Source organism: Ammodytes marinus (assembly GCF_949987685.1).
Source record: "Ammodytes marinus genome assembly, chromosome: 19".
Taxonomy (NCBI): domain Eukaryota; kingdom Metazoa; phylum Chordata; class Actinopteri; order Uranoscopiformes; family Ammodytidae; genus Ammodytes; species Ammodytes marinus.
The window spans coordinates 12,707,883-12,731,731 of NC_137223.1; the positions used below are offsets into that span (position 1 = coordinate 12,707,883).

Sequence of the window (23,849 nt, forward strand, 5' to 3'; positions counted from 1 at the left end):
CATTCTTAACTAAAGGACCACTTACTTACTCTTTCTAGTGGCTGGATGGTTTTCAAAATTGAAGACCATAAAATGTGGTTAAAAGCTGGGAAAATCTTCTAAATTGACCTCTGCTAATGTAGGAGTTTGAATTTGTCAAAATACTATTAATTCTGTAACCTCCCTTACCGGTCCAAACTCAATTATGGCTTACACTGACTACAAAACCCCATGAAAACAGGATGTTCATTTAAATATTGCCATCTTTTTACTGTCTGTATGTCCGGCAACTTAAAGCTGGGGTATGTGATTTCTAATTGGTCAAAGTTAACATGAGCTGTACACTTTGACCAATCAGAGCGAGGCTCCGATTCTCTGTTCTTATTGGCTGTTGGGACTGTCCATTCACTTTGGCACAACGTTGTTGGTGTAGAGCATGTCAGGGCGGGACCATAGGGGGAGGGACGAAAGAGAACAAGTGGAGCGGTTGAGGTATTTGGAGTCAAATCTCTATCCCAACTGCCATTTTCTCCCCAAATCCTCCATCCCAGCTTTAAGTAAATTATACTGTAAATTATTCCTGTTATAGGCTACACAGTGTGGGGCCATCTGTATTAGGCTTCACCTTTATAAGAAAATGCATTACAGACACATCCACCTTGTATGTTGACAACAACAGGAGCTTCATTCCGGCATCATCTCTCCATTAAACATACAGGTTGTTACATAGTGTATTGTAGGTATTGGATTCACCTGTTCAAAGGTTCAATGCTGAAGTTGAAGGGCAAGCAGCTCAGCCGTCTGCAGTCAGGTGTGTACAGTTCGGTGTCACAGGGTTCTTCACCTGCTTGCTGCCTGCAGGTTAAAAGCAGTGAAGAAGACAGTGGGTGGTCCGGATGACTAATTATCACTGTATTATTGATGAGACAGATCAAGTTACAGCTGACCCCCCCACCCCCCAGCTGAGACAGAACAGAGAACTAGTGTGTAGAAACAGCATTTATTATCATTGTGCTGCATTTTAAGCTTTTTATTTTTACCTTGTTTTTTACAATCATTGATTGATACGTGACAATGTGTCATGAACCCAAACAACAAACTGTATACAAACAATATCTTTGATAAGTCGATGAATAATTTGATCCAAAATGTAAAAACAAATGTCTTACAAGTTCCTGGAATCAAAGGTGACATTTTAAAGTTGCTTGTTTTCTCCGGACCAACAGAGATCTAAGAAGTAAAAGAACATAAATGAGAGGGTCAGGTTTCAAATGGCAAAAAACACTCTGTGGTACAAATTACATTCAGAAGTTTTAAGTGAATTTTAAATGTGTTAAACTACTTCCTCCTCCGTCTCAACCGTTTGCAGATGCACTTTGTGGCGTTTATGTGTTGAGTACATCAGTATGTTAGTACATTATTGACCCAGTTTGTTATTTAAAATTAAAATAACATTTGGCTTTCAATGCTTCAGGAAAATGCTCATGTTCATGCTGTATAATGGAGATTTAAATACTATACCTTTAAGAGAAGTGAAAGATTCACCACAAATGGTGAAGTGTGTTACTGTTGGTTGAGTGTTGAAGAAGATAATTGGAAATGTTTTTAAACATAAGACATTGAATTATTAATATAAGTAAAAATTGTTTAAAGAAAAGGTATATAAAATAGTGAAAACTGCTTTTTTAAATGTGTATGTCAGTATGCTGATTATTCACCCTGTGTTACGCAGCATTGCTGCCTCAAAATATTTTATGAAATATATTCTGAAATGAAGGCAGAAGGAAATGAAAGGCTGAAATAAACAGGATTGGTTTAAATAATTTGGAAACAAAAATATGTTGGATTAAACAAAATTCTCCAATCCATGTTTCCCTCTAAACATCGCTCAGGTTTAAACAATTTTGTCACATCATTAAAAATCCACCATGATTGTTTTTGGTCTCATCTGTGTCAGCGGCTGTAAAAAATATTGTATAATTGTGTGTGAGGGCTGTGGGGGCAGGGAGGAGGGAGTAGGGAGGAGGGAGGAGGTAGGAGGCCGATAGTAGGGGGGTGGGTGCAGGAATCCAGGGACAATCAGGAAGTGGATATACCGAGCCTGTTTCCATGGTAACCTGCTGGTGAAAGGGGGGATGTTGGAATGGAGATGGGGATGGAGGAGGATGGGGGTGGTTGTGTATCTATTTGTATGTATGTAATATGTTGGGCCAGTCCGGCTGAGCTCATGTCTGGTTGACAAAAAAAAAGAAAATAATCTAATAAAGACACTGTCACAGACTGTTGCTGGTGGATCAGCCATGTTCAAATACTCATAATCAAGTGAGTGTGTGTGTGTGTGTGTGTGTGTGTGTGTGTGTGTGTGTGTGTGTGTGTGTGTGTGTGTGTGTGTGTGTGTGTGTGTGTTGTTAGTTAAATTATTCCCACTAAGGTCCATGTAACATTATAATCCAGTATCAAATTGTGACCACACCACAAACCATCAAGGAGCCTCACACACCATCAGTACACCCTGCAACAAAATGATTAACCAAACAGCTCCAAAACTAAATATGTTCAGTAGGGAATTATATCCTGCATATAGGCTGAGTGCCGGCCTCCAAGTCTGCTTGTCCATGTTTAATATGTTATGACCAGGCAGCAGCTTGATCAGAATAACTACAATTTTAATCCAGCAGCACTCCAAATTAACATCAAATTATAAACTAATTCAACATTGACCAATCACACAATAGAATCCTTTGCACATTAAAATCAGATAACCGTGTTTTTTTATTAAAGCAAAAAAAAACATGTATTTAGATAAAAATACTACGATTTTAATGTGTCACCCAGATTAAAGCAAGTTTTCCTGTTTGTTTCTAACGAATCAGAGGCTCTGCAACTAAGTGCTGCATTGCTGCTTACTTGTCACAGTAGGGAAAAGTCAAGTTGGTATTGTTAATAAGAAGGTCAGGTTTAAGACAGTATATACTGGCAATAATGCGAGAAACAGCATTCAACTCAGAACATTTTATTACTAACTTGGTTAATACTGCCCTCTGCTGGAAGAGCAGGATTGTGCAGTTTAAGGAGCACATCGAAAGGAAATAATATTTACAAAATACAATTGCAGTAAAGAATTTATCAGAAATTATTTGAGCTCCAATAGACTGAAATTTACCTTTTCTTTGGCGACAGCTTCACAAATGAATTTATGTGTTTATTATCCGAACTTTCACTTATTTCACATATTGGACAGAAAATGGGATATGGAATTAAGATGATCATGTAACTTTGAATTATTGAATAACTGAAATCACTTCATGTCCAAATTGTTGCCTCTAGTCATATTAAATTAATATATATGGTTATTGTCTGTTGGTATTAGAAGCGATCAACACATTTGAGCAATTAAATTGTTTAAGTCTCTCTTTATTGTAAAGATTTAACATTAACTATCAAGGCTTCCAGTACTTGGAACTGAAGAACTTCATTTAGGCCATACAACGTTAAATCATCTTAGCCTGTTATGAACCTTCAGATACAGCTTTGGTTTCAAATGAACTACTTTCACTGTAAAATTAATGCAGACTTTAAGTGCTAAATTATGAATGAATTCTGGCACAACAAGAAACTATGTCTTGAAGATATGTGCAGTGTTGGTACAGTCAGGGATGGACGGTTACATTTTACATAAACATACAAAATAAAGGAGTGAGGCATAAACATTTCTGATATTTCTATGCGGAAATAATGGCGGTTTTATGAGCATGAAAATTATATGCGATGTGTCTCATAGTCTAACAGTTTTGTTCATGGGGGTTTGGTGTTGTCATTTGATTTGGCAGCAAAGATGCTTCTGCCAGTCTCATACCACTAATTAGTAGTGGTATGAGATGGTATCATCTATTTTCTATGACCCTAGTGTACAGTTGGCTGGGAAAGTGGCCTTGAGCTTCTCCCTGCATGCATTAGAAAAGAAGTGACATTTTTAAATCCAAAAATTATAAAATCTTTAAGAATTGTTCTGCAGTGACCTCTGCTGGTATAAGGATGGCCAAACACACACACACACACACACACACACACACACACACACACGCACACACAAATACACACGCCTTTTTTCTCCAAGGGATTTTCATTTATTCATTCAGCTGACCAGCAGTGCCTGAAAGTAACTTATTTTTTTTAAGGTCTTTGTACTCTTCTCGGGTACATTTCCATTTTATACCACTCTATACGTCTAATCCACAACATTTAAGTAAGAGTAATTTTTTTTCAACTTTTATTCAACTACATTTATTGGACAGCTGTTGTTACTTACAGAATGATACAGATTCTTATTCTAATCAATTAATATTGATTATCATTTATTAATCCACTTGAATAAATCATGAATATTACACATTTGGAAATACAAACTCATTACATAAACATTACAATTTCATGTTTTCATGTTTTTCGGAGATTTTATTATCTGGCACTTTACAGAGAACATCATGAAATAAACTCAAATCATCAATATGAGTCACCCTGAAACAACATCCATATATCTTTTAGTTTTAGTTTCTTTTATTGCTGTGTTACCTGAGCGTAGTATTCTAACAGAGGAACATTGAAGAAACCAGAAGGAAACTCACACTTGAGCTCCTTAACAGGACTCAGTAAGGTTACGTTGGTCCTTGTCAGCCAAGTCAGAAATCCCTTGAGGTTTGTATCGCAGTGAAATCGGTTCATCCTTAGGTTGAGGTAGCTGAGTGAGCGGAAAGCAATGGGGTCTGGGGCGGCTAGAAAGTTGTTGGCGAGGTAGAGTATTAGGAGGCTTTTGGGTAATACATCAGAAGGGAGGTAGGTCAAGGTGTTGGATGATAGGTCCATCTCCACGACTGAGGTAAGACCCTTAAATATGTCTTGAGGAAGTGACCGGAGTTCGTTGGAGCTCAAGTTGAGAGAAATCACATGTCCCATATCGTCAAACAGGTTCAGGCATCCTCCCTGAGACCAAATAGACTGCAGGGAGCTGCTGTGAAGATCCAATATTTGGAAATGATTTGAACCAACTGCAACTCGTCTGCTAATCGTGCACCACCTGATTTCGTTACCTCCATACAAGAGATTCTGGAGGCTTTTCAATTGATTCAAAAAGGTGTAAACATCCCCCAGATTTGTGAGTCTGTTGTACCGAATGTTCAGATGCGTGACATTTCTAGCGAACCGTGTGAGGCTGCTCACTGAGGAGGGTTTCAATTTATTATCATTCAAAAAGAGATATTCTAAGCTGGGAAGAGGTGCAGGGAGGCCTACTTCTCGCAAAGAGTTTCCTGATAGATATAATGTTTTCAAGTTGGGAAATCCACTAAAGGAGCCATAACCCAACACACCAATGTGATTATAAGACAAGTCTAACACTCGCAAGTCCGTTAGAGAGGCAAACGTGTAAGAGTGGATTTCCCCGAGCAGGTTGTGTGACAGGTTGAGCACGTGTAAATGTCCCTGGAGACCTTCAAAGGCGTTTTGATGAATCTGATTCACTCTGTTTTGGGAAACGTCAATGGTACTGACTTCGCTCAGTGGACTGAAAACCCCCTGTTGCAATGCAAATATCCTGTTTTTAGACAGATCCAAAATGTGCACTGAGCTGTTGGTCAGGCCTTCAAACGTGCCACGGTCTGGATCGGGGAGGTTATTGAATGAAAATCCTTTACCAATGGGTCCTGACATTTGGAGGTGGGAGATCTTCGTCCCCTCGATGGCTCTGAAAAACTGCCTCAATTTACCCACACTAAACCCGTTGTGGGATATGTCCAGTGTCTCAAAAGACATTCCACTGAAAGGGTTCCCACATTTCTGCCAGTCAAAAAGGTCACTAGACATGGCCTTTAGCTGAACAGAGTCCAAGTTCAGCACCTCAAAGTGCTTTCCCTGGAAACCAAGCAGATCAGACTCACATATGTTGTCAATTTTGTTCAGCTTCAGGTTCAAATCTATCAAATTCTTCATGTTTCTGAAGAACATTGAAGGCTGGAGTCTCTTTATCTTGTTTCCAAAGAGGTCAAGGGTCTTTAAGGAGGTCAGTGGCTCCAGATAGCTCTCCTTCAGTATAGACTCATTGAGTGAACAGTAATCCAGATGGAGATTCTGCAACATGCACAGTCCAATGAAAGCCTGGGGTTCCAGTTGTAGACCGAGGTTGAAGCCTAGCACCAGCTTCTTCAGGCTTTTCTGTCTGCTGAAGGCCTCGTTCCTGATCACAAGCGGCACATACTGACGTCCCAGGTCCAGCTCCTGCAGCCCCCCCAGGCCGGACAGGGAGGTGGAGTTGATCTCAGAGATGTGGTTCATCTCCAGGTACAGGTGGGTGATGTGGGGGGGGAGAGGAGGAACCCAGCGGAGGCTCCGCGAGCCACAGTTGGCCACCGAGCCCTTAATGAGGCACGATGGGAAACACCCAGGCACCTGCAAGACGTTTTTATTAATTTTAAAGGTGCACTATGTAACTTTGGGTGTGTCAGAGAAGTAAACATTTTCTAAAGTATTTTCTAATAAACAAACTTTCCTCACAGGAAAATTGGAACCATGGAAGACTGTTTGAAGTTAGAAAGCTGCCTTAAAGGTTGACTATGCCACATTTTTATTAAAAAGTCTTGAGTTACACAAAAAAAATCCAACTCAACTATCACTTATTATGCCTCACTAGAATGTGTGGTGGTGTATTTATCTGCACAGCCCTCAGCCCCTTCAAGACATAATTTACTCAACTATATTTCCCACCAAATTTTACTGCAATGTGCTATACTTAAAAAAAATGTATCTATAACTTTTTTTTTTAATGTTTACTCACCTGTATTAAAACACAGATTACAACCACCTGAAGACCCAGCGCCCACATCTTCACAAGAAATCCAACTTTTAATATTAGATTAATAATGGTCCAGTTACTGCAGTCACAGTGTGGAAAATCTGAGCTGCAGTGTGCAGAGTTTTCTGTTGGCAGCGTTTTTATCTCTGAGTACTTGCGTCATTTGTGTTGGGCATTGCATTGATCCTGCAACGTAAACATGACACTGGACGGGGTTTCCCTCTTTTCTTTTTGCCACGTTTACATAATCATGGGAAGTACACTTGCATGTTTGCTGTCGTTGCTATGTTGTTGTGTTTTGGGGTTAAAATGGCACAGTTTGTTGCACAATTGGCTCTTTTCTAGCAACTATATTACATGTGTTGTGTAAGTTATGTGTTTTTGTTCCCATCATTTAATCTTATAAATCAGATGCTTTGAAAAGCAATTGTCCCCTGAATCTCAATTAAATGGATTTCAGAGGATAGTTTTTAATCCTAATGATGTACTAAATACTTTCCCTACAACAAAAGGGTAGAGTCTCTTTCATGAAATCCTGAAAAGAAATGGCATGCCATGCATGAAAATGTTCTAGTTACTCTATTGCTAATAGCCTTTAAAAACTATGAATTTTTAAACCTATTCAAATGTGTTTGGACAAGTTTTTATTTTCTAACCTCAGTTTTGAAAAACCTGGACGTACATCAGAAGGAATAAAATCCTTGCACGATCACCGAAGGCTTACCTCATGTAGATGCACCAACAGTGTTGTTGTAATTATTAAAAGTTCCTAATGGGGGCGACAGAAGTTACACACTATAGCTTTTAATATGAGAGTAAAATAATTTTCCAATTCAAGAACTGAACAATGGAATGAAGAACTGGAAATATACTATAAATGCTCTCAGTGAGGGAGAAGTGTCAGTAAAAGAGAACAACACCCTCATTAATTTTCATTGACATCTGCCTAAAACAATGCAGAGTACAGGGGATTGCGTGGTGTGGTTGTGTAGTTTATTCACACACAGCTGGTGAATTTCACAACCTCTGGAGAATGAAGGTTTGTCAAACGCAATAAAGAGAGAAAGAGAGAAAGGGGTCAGCTGATGCTTCTCTTAGCAAAGAATAAAGTTTGCTAAAATCAGTAACTAATCATTGTATCTCAGGAATATATGTTGTTGTATATTACTGCTTTTTGCAGCTCTGGTTAGACTGCATTTCATTGTCTAAGTACTTTCACTCTACAATAACAACATTGAGTCTATTCTAATGTAATTGTTTATAATATAAACTAGTACTAGAGCTGTCAAATATATGTATTGGATTAAAAATAAGTAAACTCTAGAACAAGTGCCTTAAAAGGTACAGTACTTACTTGAGTACTGTCATTGTCTTGTAATACTAGAAATAAACATTGTCTAAATAGGTGCTGTACAGAAAGACAAAGAAATGCACCAGAAAGTTGTGTAAAGATATCATCAAGTAGAAAACAATGCTATCAAAGAGTGCTAGTCCCCCTAAAAAGTATAGGTCTACTTCCCACCACAGGCTAAGCTAAATGTAGTTTGATACTTCCTGATTTAACCACAACCAGGAGGAGAAATTGTAGCAGGTGCAGTATCAGTGAATTTGAATAGTAACCTCAGCTAATCTTTAGTCTAATCTAACCAAAACTAGTAGGTTTACTCGAGTTGTGAAGATAAGATTTGTATCGTAAAAAAACACAATATTTTCCTCTGAAATGTAGTGGAGAAGCAACTTAAGTAGCCTACAGGTGCCTCTAAAAGAACAGTAGGCCTACATAAATTACATTATAGTTACTTTGTAACAACTTTGTTACATTCCACTAAGTGTGTCCATTGAATAAAGAATAATGTAGCCTAAAGAAATTGTACAGAAATGCATCAGAAACATAGGCTAAAGACACCACGAGGTTTAATAAAATGTACAACAAGTAGACTAGTGTAGGCCTATTAGGAGTTAAATTATCCCATAATAGTGATTTACTCGGATTTTATTAAGCTAGTTCCCTTTTTTCTGGCAAGGAAAGTAAGTTGTTAACAGCAGTAGCAGCTCAAAACTGTGGTATTAAATCAAAACGGTTGGCTAATAATAAAATGTGAAGTAATTAGCTGGGGTTAGTTTAACCGCTCACTGTCTGTCACCGGAGAGGGGGCTGGACGGAGGAGTGACTTTCTTTCAAAAATAGTGCACTTCATCACTGCTGTAACAACCGGTACAGCAGCGGTAGCGGCAGCAGGCGTGGAAAGCGTGAAACATGGTTCGCTACGGGATTAAATAACGGGACCAGGAGGACATTAATGTACAACCAAAGAGGAGAAGCTGATATTTCAAGAGAGAATAAACTGGGTAACAGCCTCAGCTAGAAGTCACAGCCACACGTTTCAGTGTTGATGTTGGTATTTGGCGACGAATACCTGCCGAAAATAGTCCCGGTGAGTAGACCCCCCCTTCTCACATTAACGGTCTGTTAAAGAATAGTCCTAAAGCAAAGCCACAAAGACATAACGTTTAAGTTGTGGTTAATGTGTGACTTTTAATGTTAAATCTCGTGAGAGTTCGAAGAAAGTGACTTAAGAAGCGCATTCATTCGAACAAGGTGAACAGGGAGTTAAAAGTTTTCTGCAATATGGCCGCTCAGATGTCACACAGCTTCCCAGAAGTAGGCAGAACTAAAGAAGAGCTTTGACTCAAGTCTTTTTTCGAAATTCATAGTTCAAAGTGCCCCCTGAAGACCGTTAAATATCATAGGACTACTTTAATTGTTTTTTGTCTAATGCGGTGTCCCTCCCTGCCTTGAGTGCTGTAGTAGTCCTTCATATAAGTCATGCCCATTTTTCAAATCAAAACCACTATTGGTGTTTGACTTGTACGTAGTAGTGCTGTTTCTTTTCAATGGGAGGAACCGTACCCCATTCAAAAATATGTCAATTTTACCTATCAGGGCTTATCGCCAAACATACACATGTTGAGCATCATAAGTTACTGCTTTTTTGAAATCGTTGGTTTCCAATGGAAAATATGGCTCATTATATGACACTCACTCTGCTTTAATCTGAATGGCATTCATGCATGTAAAATTATAATGCAACAGGCTGAATAGATGTGTAAATTGGTAAGTATAGTGTATTAGTAGTATAGTTGCATAATTTGCTTTCCTGTATTGAAAAAACAAACAAAAACCTTAGCACACACAGTAAAATAACTAGCAATCATTTTATAATAAAGATGTCAGTGTTGGAGCTATGTCTAATTGGGTGAAATAAAATGGTTTGATGAATTGAATGAATTGTACCTGACCTGTGGGGTCAGCTGAAAGGATTTATCACACCCACAGCCTGCCACAAGGTGTTACCGAAGAAGACCTAAGCATTTTTTTTTCAGGTAGAATGACAGAATATTTAATCCCTAAAAAGGTTGCTTACTCAAATTATACTTTAGTTTTGTGACTATCACCAAAACAAGCAGACTTTATATTATATTCTGCTCTCTGAATCCTGATGTCAAGTCAACATAGGATATTATTTTCTTTTTCAGCGATGTTTTATTTAAGGAAAAGATCAAAAACAATGTTAAAAGGTGTATTTTTAATTTTGTTTTCAGGCAGGTTGCAGACTTTTTCCAAACTGTTGCTTCCTGTTGAGGAAACTAAACAGAGCGAGATCACATTAACTGATGGGCTGTGTCCCAAACTGTCTCCCAAGGGTCTTTACTCTTTCCCGGTATAGATAGATGCATGTTGTGTATTGTTTACATCTTTGAAAACAGCAAAAGGATAGAGCAAAACACAAATTCACCATCACACTTTTCCTGGCACCACTACCATGATAATAACCCGGTATTAAACAAAGAAATTCTTCTGTGTGTCGTGTCACCACATGGGAAGATTTTAGTCGTTGTTGATTCACAGAAGTGCAGCTGATTGTGTTACTGTCTCCACTGTGGGTGGGGGAGATAATAGCGGTATGGATGGAACCTATGATTTGCAGAACAGTCATTTTCTATCCAGTATCTAGTTTGTGTAGTTAAATTATAGCGAAATATAAGTATTGCTCATTTGACATGTACTGTAGGAGCAGTAGGTTGGCCCTCCAATACTCTTGAATACTTTAATTGTTTACTGCTTTGTATGTTTGTTAAAGGTTGAGTAAGCGAATCTAGAGAATGTTTGTAGAAAAAATTACTTTTTGTGAAATCAGTGTGAGTGCGCTGAAAAAAGATATAGTGTTAATACACAGCCTAGGCTCTGTAAACTGGTATGTAAACAAAGGAAATGTAAACAAATGGGGCTCAATTTTTCAATAGAGAGTTTTTGTGAAGAAGTGTTGAGTTGAATAAGGGGATCTTTGTCCTCCTAAAATCTTTCATCTGAACTTGCAAGCCGATTGCACTTATTGTAGAGTATTTCATGTGTGTCAGGCTGCATGTTCAACATTGAATGATCAAACATTTTCTGTTATGCACTCTGGTTTTTTCAGTACACAACTTTCACTTCCTATCTGTTTCTCTTGCACTCTCTTCCTGTCTCTTTCATCATGTGGGTTTCTCACTCCTTTTCCTTCCGTTTGACTTCTGCATCTCCATTTCTCGTTGCTCTTCTTCTTCGTATAGAGTGAATATCTCCTCACGATCCGCTGCCTGTACTGTGTCTGTGCTGACAAAAAAAATCCAGTATTAATACACAGTCTAGGCTCTGTAAACGGTTATGTTGCTAACTACGTGGGACCCTTTGTTTACATACCCTTTGTTACCAGTTTACAGAGCCTAGGCTATGTTTTAACACCAGATATGCTTTCAGCGCACACACAGTATGGACTTATAGTGGGTCGTGAGCGGATATTCACTTATTTCGACAACAAGCATTCTCCAGAATCATTGACTCCGCCTTTAAGGTTTCAGTTTTGATCTAGTTTGGTTTCCTGCCACAGCCTAGGCTTTTGTAAATGTAAATGGACGCTAAGGGATCCTGAAAATAGGCCACAGTGACTCACTGAAACTCAAGTTCCTTCTGAAAACAGCACTTTGCCCAGCTACTGTAAAACAATGCAAAGGTCTGCTTTGCTGGGGGCGTGTTGCTTCAGGTACTGGTGGTGAGAAGATGAAATATGATCCAAGAATGACCTTTTGAGTAAAAGCACCACAAGTTTGAAAGCTTCTCAAATGACCGATCAAATCAAAGTGGTTTAACACTATTTTAGTATAGCTTGTTGTGTGACAATAGAGCTAAACAGTGTGATTCTTTCTCTATAGTGGATTTGATTATTAGCCATAATGTCATAACCATCAAAGGTAGACTTACCATGAGCTGTAAGCGTGCTAAACCATTGTTTGTTGGGGTCCCATTGGAAAAGCTAGGGAATTGCAATGGATTGTGGGATGAGTAGTTATTTCACTCCCAGACAAATGAATAAACTCACTCTTGTGCCTTTACCTTTTTCTCCGTTTTGTCTAATCGTTTGTTTCACTAAATACATTTTTTATAGTCATGAGCATTTGGGTAGCTGGTTTGCTTGTTTCCTTGATTCATAACCGCTAGAAATCAGCAGCTCTTCCAGTATATAAGAGCCTGTACTGGTGGGTGAGGTGTTTTATTTTCATCAGAAGACGCTATCATTTTTGGTCCAGTCCTTAAAATACCCATGACATGCTAGCTGTCCATCCTAAACATGTCACCAGAGATTTGTTGCTTCTGTTTTTACCTTCCAGTGACAACCCCGCCTGGGTCACCTCGGGTCAGCCAGGTCGTCTCCTTGGCAACACAGGGGTCAGAAGTCAAGAGTGAGAGATTGGAGGAAGTTTTGCTTTCAGTTCAACCTGCTCGTCAGTGTGACAGTTGAAAGTGTTTCTCAGTTGAAAAGAAGCTCTAAGAAACGTAGATTCTTGATATTAGAAGTTTTTAATATAAGTGCATTTTATGGGATAAACCACAACACAAAATATAACTTAATAAATGTATTCTGGTGTACATGAAAAAGCTTCTCCATCAAACGATAATTATTTGCTTAAACAGTAACTCGATAATGAAAATAGTGGGTGGACGAGAATTATTTTATTTTCAAGCTAAAAGGATATTTTTTTGCTTCTCAGATCTGTTCTCCCATCATTGTAAATTTAATATATTTGGGTTTTATAGAGGTCAGCAAAAAAAAAAGGAATTTCAATGGTAATGTAAAGTGATTGAGACTTGTTTCACTAAAATAATCATTACTCGAAGGCAGCCCTACCATCATGCAACACTTTGTCTTTATTGATATAATGTACAGAAAATGCTGCATATGCATACATACTTGCAGCGCCAAATATTTCTAGCTGAATACTAAGAGCAATCCTCCTCCTGTAGAAACCTTAGCTAGCATTTTCCATCTTCTTGTTTGACACCAAGTGACGGTTTATGTGGTCTCTCTCTCCAATCCATTATACCAAAAAATGTTCAGGACATTTGAGACCTTGGTAAACCATCCGTAATGCACTCAAGTCTTTTCTACCCAACCTCCTCAGCTTCCTCAATTTCCAAAAACCTCAACATTTAAAAAAATTATTTAGCAAATTTGCTGCAGAGCTTTCGGTTGTGGATTTGTGGGTCTGACCAACGAGCTTCATCTTTTCTAGTGTCTACAGCACATGGTTTTCTTACAGCTCATTGGTATTTTAGAAATGTTAGAGCAAACTGTATATATAAATATACTTCATCTTAACACACACACACACACACACACACACACACACACACACACACACACACACTCTGGTCAGGTCCTGTCAGGGCAGACGGTGAGAATAGCGAGCAGCTGCTAGTGGTAATGTGGTCACGTGGCATGCATAGTGTGTGTGTGTGTGTGTGTGTGTGTGTGTGTGTGTGTGTGTGTGTGTGTGTGTGTGTGTGTGTGTGTGTGTGTGTGTGTGTGTGTGTGTGTGTGTGTGTGAGTGATAAACACTCTCTTACCCCTCTTTAGTATCGCAGCCTTCGCCTGTCCGACGCCTGTGTGTCTGTATTGGTGTCATCGCAATATTGCTTTTTCTGACCCACAACGCTTTGGTTTGTAGAATAACCCACAGAACACAGCGGTGAGTCTTAATAAAGTGTGTGTGTGTGTGTGTGTGTGTGTGTGTGTGTGTGTGTGTGTGTGTGTGTGTGTGTGTGTGTGTGTGTGTGTGTGTGTGTGTGTGTGTGTGTGTGTGTGTGTGTGTGTGTGTGTGTGTGTGTGTGTGTGTGGCTAATTCACAGGTGCACTGGTTGGGTGGTCTGCCCTGATACGACATCCCTCAATGATGTTGAAGAGCCTGATCTTAATATTTGCATGATACAGTCAGTCATTATTACTTGATTTTATACATGTGCAGCTTACTTATGGGGCTACAACTAATGAATGAAAATCTAGTGTTAATACACAGCCTAGGCTCTGTAAAATGGTATGTAAACAAAACGGCCCACCGTAGCTAGTAATATACCAATTTACAGAGCCTAGGCTCTGTATTAACACTAGATTTTATTTTCAGCGCACACACCTTACACTCCTCATCGGATCGTGAGGAGATATTCACTGATTTTGACAAGAATTCTCAAGAATCGCTGACTCCGCCTTTAAGCCCTAAGTGATATCTACACAAGCAACACAAACCACGTGTCAGTCGGCTAATGGATTAATCAACTAATCATTTTGACCCTTCTTTAGTATGACATCGTTGTAGTCATACTCGGCTCCTTTTTTATCATCAATATAGCTGGCTATCATTTATAAACCATATCAAAGCAATACCATTTTGACATCTTGGTTAAATAATATTCAAAATAAAACATTTCAGTAAGATATGCTAAAAGTATCTAGTTTTAAATTAAAAAAGTAAGATAAAGGACATATTTGGGTCAGTGTTGGATGTCCTAGTCTATAATTATCAACCACTGTTTCCTCTTACTGTCTACAACTGACTAAATCGGCCCAGGCTGACAGTGTGATGATTAGGATCATGTGTGGCATTTGACATTGGTAACCAAACACAAACAGGAAAACATTCTGATAACTGATATGTCAGCTTCATGTCTAGTGCTAAAGTGATGAATGCAACTATTCTGTGTTTTGCTACTGACTTGCAGAATATAATTGTGTCATCTGTTTTTTTTTAAACTGTGTGTTTGTTGTCAGGGTGGCATTTGAATTAAAATCTATAAAATGAAATATTTTAGATAGGTACTGTATGGATCAGTCATCTGGGTGATATCTATCCATTTTGCTTGTGACACCTGCTGACAGGGTGTGACTATCTGTCTGTCTGCAGTTTGTCTTGACTGATATTGAAGCTGGACATACTGTAGTTCACATGCAACACTCTTTTTTGTTTTCGATTTATTTGGATCCATTTCTTTGAGCCTTTGGAAACCTGGTCAAAAATAGTCTAAATCAATATATGATATCAGTGTTGCATGTCTCAATAAGCTTTTACAAAAATATAATTGAAAATTAATGTTCATACATATTATTAACTTGGTTTTAAAACAACGGCCTTTCACAGTTTAAACAGTCCATGAGGCTTGAGTTAGTCTTGAGTCTTTCTTGTTGCAGGAGGGCTGCCTTTTTAGAGTTTGTTGAACAGAGTTGAACACCATGTCAGTGTGTGCAGTCATTAGATTTGTAATATTTTGTTTTGGGTAGGATTTTGTTGACACTTGGGCTTGGCAGCAGTTTACCATTGGCTTTTCTAATGTTTTTCAGCTAAACAGTAAATGATAATACAGAAACACTCAGCAAGTCCCTTATAACAAAATATTGGATTTTTTTTCAATTAAACAAATATTTATATAATCACTTCATTAGCAGTGACTATGGATCACAGAACTGACCAGAATGTATTCATATTCATAACATGATAAAAACTGCTTTTGGTGACAAGCAGACATGCCAAGGGGTCTAAGGGCTCACTCACACTAGGGCCGCGGCCCCTTGCCCGAGCTCATTTGCATACTAAAATCTAGAACGTTTGACTAGTGTGACCACGCCATCCCTATTCCAGCACGGAACATCCCCTTGGCCACGGCCCACTTGGAAGAGGTGTGCCGTGGCCAAAGTACAGATGCTAATGAGATGACACGCGCACACGCACGGATACACAACCTGAGCTGGCTGACGTAGTCCATGCGCGACCCTTCTTCCCCACAATAATTGTAAACAATGGCGGCAAGAGTTTCACGAGTGGGTTCCGGTGCGATCGCGAAGTGGAGAGTTTGCTAGAAATTTGGACCGGCGACAGTATTCAGTCGCAGACATGGTCGCAGCTGGATAAGACCCACAAAAATTCGGAGGTGTTTGGGGGCAATCCGCGACTACTGTTGTTCTCCATTGTTGTTCTACTAATTCCAGCAGCGAGTACGCTTAGTGATGACGTATGTATTGTATTACGACGTGATGACGTATGTATGATGGAGCAATCGTGCCCGGGCCGCGGCGTTTGGGAGCAGTGTGACCACGGGCCAGCCTTCTTGCAGCATGGAACAGGCAAACTTGCCTAGTGTGAGTGCGCCCTAATAAGACTTACCGGTATGAAGGAGAGAGTGGTTGTGTTTAGTGTGTGCCTAGTGTGTATACCTCTGCTGTCCCCAAATAGCCTTTTGACGGTATTGTCTGCAGAGTGAAAAGACTTTTCAAATTGCATTTCTCTTCTCTCTCTCTGTGTCTTTCTGATAGACGTCCTTTATTGAAGCTCCTCTGTCCTGTGTGACCCCCCTCACACAGAGAGGTATGACCACACACACACACACACACACACACACCATGCATATGGGCATGCAGTGGCACCTGTGCCTTTTTACTACTCATTATCAGTTTTAAAGTAAAAGAAAAACTAAAAAAACATCTGTTGATGAATATAAATAAACATTTAGTGTATAGACAAAAGCTCACAGAAGAAAAGTATTAGCATCTCTACAGTATATGAACTATTGTACTTGCTCACAAACATTCATATGCATCAAATAATTTGCCCACCAAAAAACTTGGATTTGAAATTATCTAGAAATTGATACAGATGCCATATATGCTATGTGTATATCTTTCCATATTATGAATTTCATTGATTGTTTCCTTCCAATTAGCTACAGTATTTGTGGTGCATATGGTTTTAGACGATCTTTTGTTATTTTTCTAATTGCTTTTACTCTTATGTATTCACCTGATTTATTTGCTTTTGGTAAAACGGTAGCATTCAAATGATCTTAGCTCACTTGAGCCGTACCTTAAGCCAGAAGTCAGTAGAAGACTGAGAGTGTATCCTATGGTCCAGAGTGTGTGTATTTAGAGCAGCCTGTGTTGTTTGTGTGTTTGTTTCCGTAAAGCTCAGCAAATGTCGGCCACCATAAAACACCATGGTGCAACAGCAGTGTGCCTCCCCACCCACACAAACATAGAGAAGCAACACACATGCTGTTTATAACTCCAGTCCCCACCCTCTATACTTTACCTTCTAAAGCTGAGATCCTAAAAAGGCAGATTTAGCCAACAGAGCACAAAGTAACTTGTGTGTGGTGGCTTTTATTTGCACTGGAAACACATAACCAGGTTCACTGCTCATGATTCAGGAATACCATTTATTTAGTAAACAAAGCTCTTTATGTCATTATCACCTCAACAAATAATCCATTTAGAGTTTACTCCCAAGAGAGCAATGGTTTTGTAAGTGGTGTGGTCATAAAACAGTTCAAACAAAACATCACTCATCAAAGCACCTCAATCGAAACCTCCTGCATTTTTCAGATCGCATGGAAGGTGCAATATTTATTAAAGGCTAAATTTATGTAAAAAAAAACACCATTTTAACTTTAAAATTGACATGCTACAGAGACGTCCTGCACATTATGTTCTACACACTTAAGAAAACATATTTGTTTGGTGCAGATGTCCACAAAAATCACACCACTATAATTTTGATATGTTTTTCAATGAACATGAGAATAATTGTGAACGTTATTCCCTCTAGTATCACAAATTATATCGCAATATCAATGCCCTACATTACAGTTATCATGATTTAAAGGCCTACTTCACCGGTGGGAATATGAAGGTGTATTGAATTCTGAGATCCTATGTAGTATAAATGTGCAATTTTTTTTTAAATTGGTTCACCCTATATTTCTCTTTCTCGTGACATCACAGAAAGAGAAATATAGGGTTAAAAAAAACTTACTTTGTAAATATTACTGTGATGTCACAGTAAAAGACATCACAGTAATATTTACAAAGTAAGTTTTTTTTAACCCTATATTTCTCTTTCTGTGATGTCACGAGAAAGAGAAATATAGGGTTAAAAAAAACACTCTTTCTGCCTTTTCTCAGGCTAGGATGAACCGATTTAATTTTTTTTTGCACATTTACACTAGCCTGGCATTCCCAGACCTGCCACTAGGCGCTGGCAAATTAAATTTGCTGCGCGTGTTGGTCTGGACACGCTCCGTTGAAGCTTATCAAGAAAGCCAGAAATCTGGCGGGCGCGCCAGAGCCCCTTATATGGTACTCTGGGGAGGACGTAACCGGATGACGACAGTGACGTGCATGCGACGTCGAAGCCGTGATAGTAAACATCAGAGATGGCTGCGGATATGTTGTGTGAGTTTGAGACTGCTTTGGCCTCGACCCTTAACGATTTGGAAGACGGCACTCAAATCTTTCATTAGCAAGTAAGTGGAATGTTCTATTTTGCCGACCGACAACGGCAAACGTTTAATTTAACAGTTTAACAGCTGTTCGCTAAACGAAAGGGGCTTACGTCGCCTTGTGCATCGCTCTGATTGGTTGTAGTGCTATCCAACTGCGTGCAGTGGCATTTGAAATGCACGAGTAGGAGCCGCCCCTTGAGTTGGAAATTACTATTGATCGTCGCCAGACCCTCTATCGTTCAAGATATCAGGGTCTGGATTTCCAGGCTACATTTATACTACATAGGATCTCAGAATTAAATATACCTTCACCTTCCCACCGGTGAAGTAGGCCTTTAACTATGGATTTATGTTTATAAGACCTATAAAGAGTAACAAACTGCAGCACTCATTTTTTTTTAATGAGAAACAAATCATTTTGTCATCCGTTAATCGAGCAAGGGATGTTATTATCTTTTTTAAGAATGTATCTTTAAAGCTATGGTGCGTAACTTCTGTCACCCCCATTAGGAATTCTGAGTAATTACAACAACACTGTCGGCGCATCTACATGAGGTAAGCCTTCGTTGATCGCCCATGGATTTTATTCCTTCTGCTGTAGAGTTTTTGTGGAACTGATCGGCTTAATCAACCTTCATCAACTAATTTGGCAAAGGCTCGAATGTAACAGACGCACTATAGCTCTATTAAAAAGTTAACAAGCCTACAACTGATTCACTATGATGTTGTTTGTTGGTCCATTATCACCTCCAATATTTCCCTCAGCCTGTATTCTACTGTTTTTTGAGTAAATGTTGGTCAGGTTTCTATAGGTGCACCATTCATTTATGAAGAAGTGACCTGGGTAAAGTCTGTTTGATTTGGACATCTGGGTTTTTATTTCCTGAGACAAACCCTTGAACTTGGACACAGTGATTGGGAAAACGGCAGCAGACAAGCTGTTCTTTCCCCTCTGCCATAGTGGGGGTTAATTACAGGAAGAGTGATTATGTCTAAAGATGGTTTCAAAGCTTTCAGAGTTAAAATAGGAAACACACCTCACACACCAAATGTTCCTCCATGTCAACTGTACACAGACAGACAGACAGACAGACATAGACAGACAGGGTGTAGTTGTCACCATGGCTGGAAATAACAATTTACTCACCATGGGAGTTCAGTGCGGTAACTGGTGAGACTTTTAGCAACATTCATATCTCTTTTTGGCTCTAGTGACATCCAATCAGAGCAGCTCCTCAGTCAAGTCATTCTAAGCTGCACTTAAAGGTTTCATTGACCCATATGTATCCACCTGTCCTGCTAAATGTTTTCATTACTGGCTGTCCTTTTTAAAGGAATAGTTCAGCATTTCAAGCAAGTGTATTGTCTTTCTGGCTGAGATTTACAGGAGAAGAACGATACAACACTTGTACAACAAAATCCACCTACTGCTGTATGTTTTGTAAATGTGTTTTATTAGTTTAATCGGTACAAAAAACAAAGCATAAAAAGGGGAATTTGCTATTTAACCGTGTTTTTAATCTTTTCATATAACTCTCTGCCATGCCATCATATAGATAAATTGCATTAAAATGCTGAACTACTATTGCTGTAACACTTGATAATGATAAGGAAAGTCAGACAGTACGTTTACATGTACAGGTAAGTCAAGGCACGGTTATGGCTCGACTAGACCATTTAATTGGACTACTGTCCTTGTCCCAGTACACAAAAACGGTAGGGGAATGGATTGTATGTCCAACCCCACTATGATAAGTGGCTATATGCTCCCTTTCCGCTGCGTTCAGCTTGTTTTTGTATACGTACTGACTGTTGGCAGGAGGACAAAGACATCAGATATACATACTGTATACTGTACGAAGAGGCAGGATGCCAGTCTACACTTGAGGGTGCCAGCAGCAGAGACTCAGAGAAGCTAAAAGGTTTCGTAGTCTTGTTGCATGACAGTTTTATCAAACAAACTAGCGAGTTCTAGGAACAGTTAGATGTACTTCTTGAACTTTTAGACTTTAGGATTTCCACTTTTTCACTTAGGTAAAGGATATTTTCATCTATTGTCTTTATGTCTCTGCACTCAAAGATGGATCTTACGGTCGGGTAACATGAGATAGATATGACTGGATTTGGATTGTGGTAACATGAGTTGTCCTCTGACGAAGGTTGTCTAGTGTCTTTGAAGACGTGGCATGACTGTCACTGTAAGTTGTCCGCGCAGCACATGTGGTTTATAGGAAAGGAAATTCCACTTGACTAACTGGTATCAACGTGTGTGTGTGTGTGTGTGTGTGTGTGTGTGTGTGTGTGTGTGTGTGTGTGTGTGTGTGTGTGTGCGTGTGTTTGTGTGATAGCAACGCAACAGCTGTATAAAGTTGTTTGGGAATGTGAGAGAGTGTGTGTCTCTGAGTGTGACTGAGAGAAAGGAGGAATCCGTCCTTTGTCTGGATGAGGCACGAAGTCTCCTGGGAAGCTTTCAAATCCCCTCTGGAATGTGTGTGTGTGTGTGCGCGTGCGTGTGTTGGGGGTGGGTTTGTCAGCACATTTAAACAAGGAATGCAAATATTTTGTGGCGTAGTATAACTGTTACCATGGTGACAACTGATATGCTCTGGTTTTCTGTGTCAATTGACAGCAATGGTGGACAGTGTTTCCTTCTTTCCTTCCTTCCTTCCTTCCTTCCTTCCTTCCTTCCTTCCTTCCTTCCTTCCTTCCATACAACAGGTGTACCTAAAAAACAAATAAAAATAGCTAATAAAAATAAATTATGCCTTCTTTCTTTCTTTCTTTCTTTCTTTCTTTCTTTCTTTCTTTCTTTCTTTCTTTCTTTCTTTCTTTCTTTCTTTCTTTCTTTCTTTCTTTCTTTCTTTCTTTCTTTCTTTCTTTCTTTCTCCCCCCCTTAACACACACACACACACACACACACACACCTCTGTCCTTTTCTCCGTGCCCTTGTGAGTTGTCTAAATACCAGCCTATAGATCAGATTTCATCAGCTGCTCCCATTAATGTGTTTATTTACCCACCACTCATCTCTTCCTCTGATGACCCTGGCCTGAATCTGACTCTCAGCCTGCCTCTAGTGTGTGTCGGTATGCATACAGTAAACCTGGGTGTAAAAATAAAAGTTACACTGTCTGTCCGGCTTGTCCAGTCACTTTCCATCAGAAACGTGAAGAAAATTTTCAAGAATTGATCTCTGTTGATCTTTATAGTCTTTGTTGTCAATGCTTCCTGTTCAATTAAAACGGAAATGCGCCGAATCAACACCAAACAATGCTTATACAGTCTCAACGTACATGTGAGACACAAGACGGTGATGGAAGATGAAAACTAGGTTAAACCCTGCTAAAATACAGAAAGAAGACAGTTATATTGAATACTTAACCTGGTCCCTTACAAATAAATTAAATGCAAACACCAACAAGTATTCATCAGACTGATCGTAACAGGACTGCACAATTTTTTTATTTGACTAAAATTTGCCATTAATTTCTTTATAGGCTAAAAACATTTAAACTGTTTCATGCCAGAAAGAGTTTTTCAATACAAAAAATGTTGAGTTTTGCTCCTGTTTTGTGTGTGGTGTAGAATGGTGATGGAGGAGGGGACACAGAGAGACAGAGGGACAGTAGGAGCGGAGGGGAGGCGCATGTTCTTGGAGCTTGGTGAGTGACCCTTGACCCCTTGTATAAGCCTTACATTGTCTCAAAGGAATTTATTCTCTTTACAAACCTTTTTTTTTACAGTATTGTCAGTGGAAAATGTTCTTTAATAACCAAGGAATTTTTATTCTCAGTGGTTACGGTATGAGATTGATGAGATAATCATGAGACCTTTTTGTCTCTGTTACTGATGCTGCATTATGATAATAACCCACTGGAGCTTTTACATGTAAATTCATCTTTTCGTTACAGAGGAACAGAACTTTGATGCCATTTGTCTCTCTACGTATCGAACAGCATGTAAGCTCCGATTCATCCAGAAGAGATGCAACTGTAAGTTGATACACATTTACACTAATGGAGATTTTGGAGATGAATAAAGAAGCAAATAATGAGATGTAAAAGCTTGTCTAAGTGACAAATATGATAAAAATGTCAACCTTTTTAAAGGAATAGTTCAGCATTTCAAGCAAGCGTATTGTCTTTCTGGCTAAGATTTACAGGAGAAGAACGATACAACACTTGTTCAACAAAATCCACCTACTGCTGTATGTTTTGTAAATGTGTTTTATTAGTTTAATCGGTACAAAAAACAAAGCATAAAAAGGGGAATTTGCTATTTAACCGTGTTTTTAATCTTTTCATATAACTTTTCATATATTCAACTTATTATATTTTCATATAATAGTTTAAGAAAAGAGGGACAAATCTTAAATTAAATAAGCTTTGTCAAATCAGTATGTTTGTTCATTGCAGTACATCTGATCGACATCTACAATGTGATCGAGGCTGTGCGGGACGCTGGTTTGAACGCTGTGGAGTTGAACGCTGGCATCTCTGTCACCCGACTGGAGAACTTAGTGTCGTCACTGTTCAACCAGCTCAGCAAGCGCCTGCCCACCACACACACCGTCAACGCACGAGAGAGCACCGTCCTGCTGTCCCAATTCTTACTGGCCGCCATTGACAGGTAGGCCTAACTACAGCGACATTTGTGGCCCCTTTTAAAGCCTCTGTGAACCTGGTCTAAAATATGAAAAAAACAAAACAACATATGATATCAAAGATGGGTGTCTCAATAAACTTTATACAAAAATCTGATTAAAAATACATATTCATAAATATTATAAAAACTTACACAAATTGCTTTTTCACTGTCTAAACCGTTTTACTGGACTGTGGGCGTGGCCGTATCAAACTCTCCATGGCAACACTCATTGTTTTTATAGAATGTTCGGGAAGTTAACTGCCGTGATTGGTTCAAAATACTCATTGTGTAATAAGGACCAGAGTATAGCCCATCTCGTCTAGACAGAATTTCTGTGAAGTTGATCAAACTAAAATAAAAATATCTTTATTTTGTATTGATACATTTGCCTAGCTCTTTACAGATCCTTACTATCATGCAACTAACTCCCCAAATGACATAGTTAGAAGGATTTTGTAGATTTGGGTTTACAGGGACTTTAAGAACACAAACATGCTTAGGTTTTATGAAAGGTTTCTTATTGTGTCACACGTGGTTTTGTTTTTTGTTTCAGTGAGCCAAACAGCCGTCTGACAGTGCTCTCTGTGAAGGCGATGCTGGCCACGCTGTGCGGAGGGAAGCTGGTAGATAAACTCCGCTGTGAGTAGCAGTCCATATACCAACACGACTAACATGGAATCAGTTACATAGTACTTGGTCTCACATTCATTGGACATAATTAACACATTTCCAAGAAAA

The 23,849-nt window shown here is 39.1% G+C and overlaps 2 protein-coding genes across 8 annotated transcripts in view; one reads left to right on the top strand and one right to left on the bottom strand.

The window, feature by feature from the left end:
* Positions 1–4,536: 4,536 nt before the first annotated feature.
* LOC307266342 (toll-like receptor 5) lies at positions 4,537–6,853 on the bottom strand (the record flags this gene model as incomplete). Its single annotated transcript, XM_080048335.1, has 2 exons — positions 4,537–6,420; positions 6,806–6,853. 2 exons carry the CDS (start codon positions 6,851–6,853, stop codon positions 4,537–4,539), a joined length of 1,932 nt encoding a protein of 643 aa, XP_079904461.1.
* Positions 6,854–9,070: 2,217 nt separating this feature from the next.
* LOC307266133 (dystrobrevin beta-like) overlaps positions 9,071–23,849 on the top strand; it is a 35,839-nt gene continuing 21,060 nt past the window's right edge. For 4 of the 7 annotated variants that reach the window (XM_080048062.1, XM_080048063.1, XM_080048067.1 and 1 more), the window contains exons 1-7: positions 9,071–9,258; positions 16,501–16,552; positions 18,975–19,019; positions 22,050–22,126; positions 22,376–22,456; positions 22,880–23,093; positions 23,665–23,750. In XM_080048062.1, the coding sequence (XP_079904188.1) occupies positions 19,015–19,019; positions 22,050–22,126; positions 22,376–22,456; positions 22,880–23,093; positions 23,665–23,750 (463 nt within the window). In that variant the 5' untranslated portion in view covers positions 9,071–9,258; positions 16,501–16,552; positions 18,975–19,014. Of the gene's footprint in view, positions 9,259–13,793; positions 13,889–16,500; positions 16,553–18,974; positions 19,020–22,049; positions 22,127–22,375; positions 22,457–22,879; positions 23,094–23,664; positions 23,751–23,849 lie in introns of those variants that run through there. The other 3 variants (XM_080048064.1, XM_080048065.1, XM_080048066.1) reach the window with 3 other exon arrangements.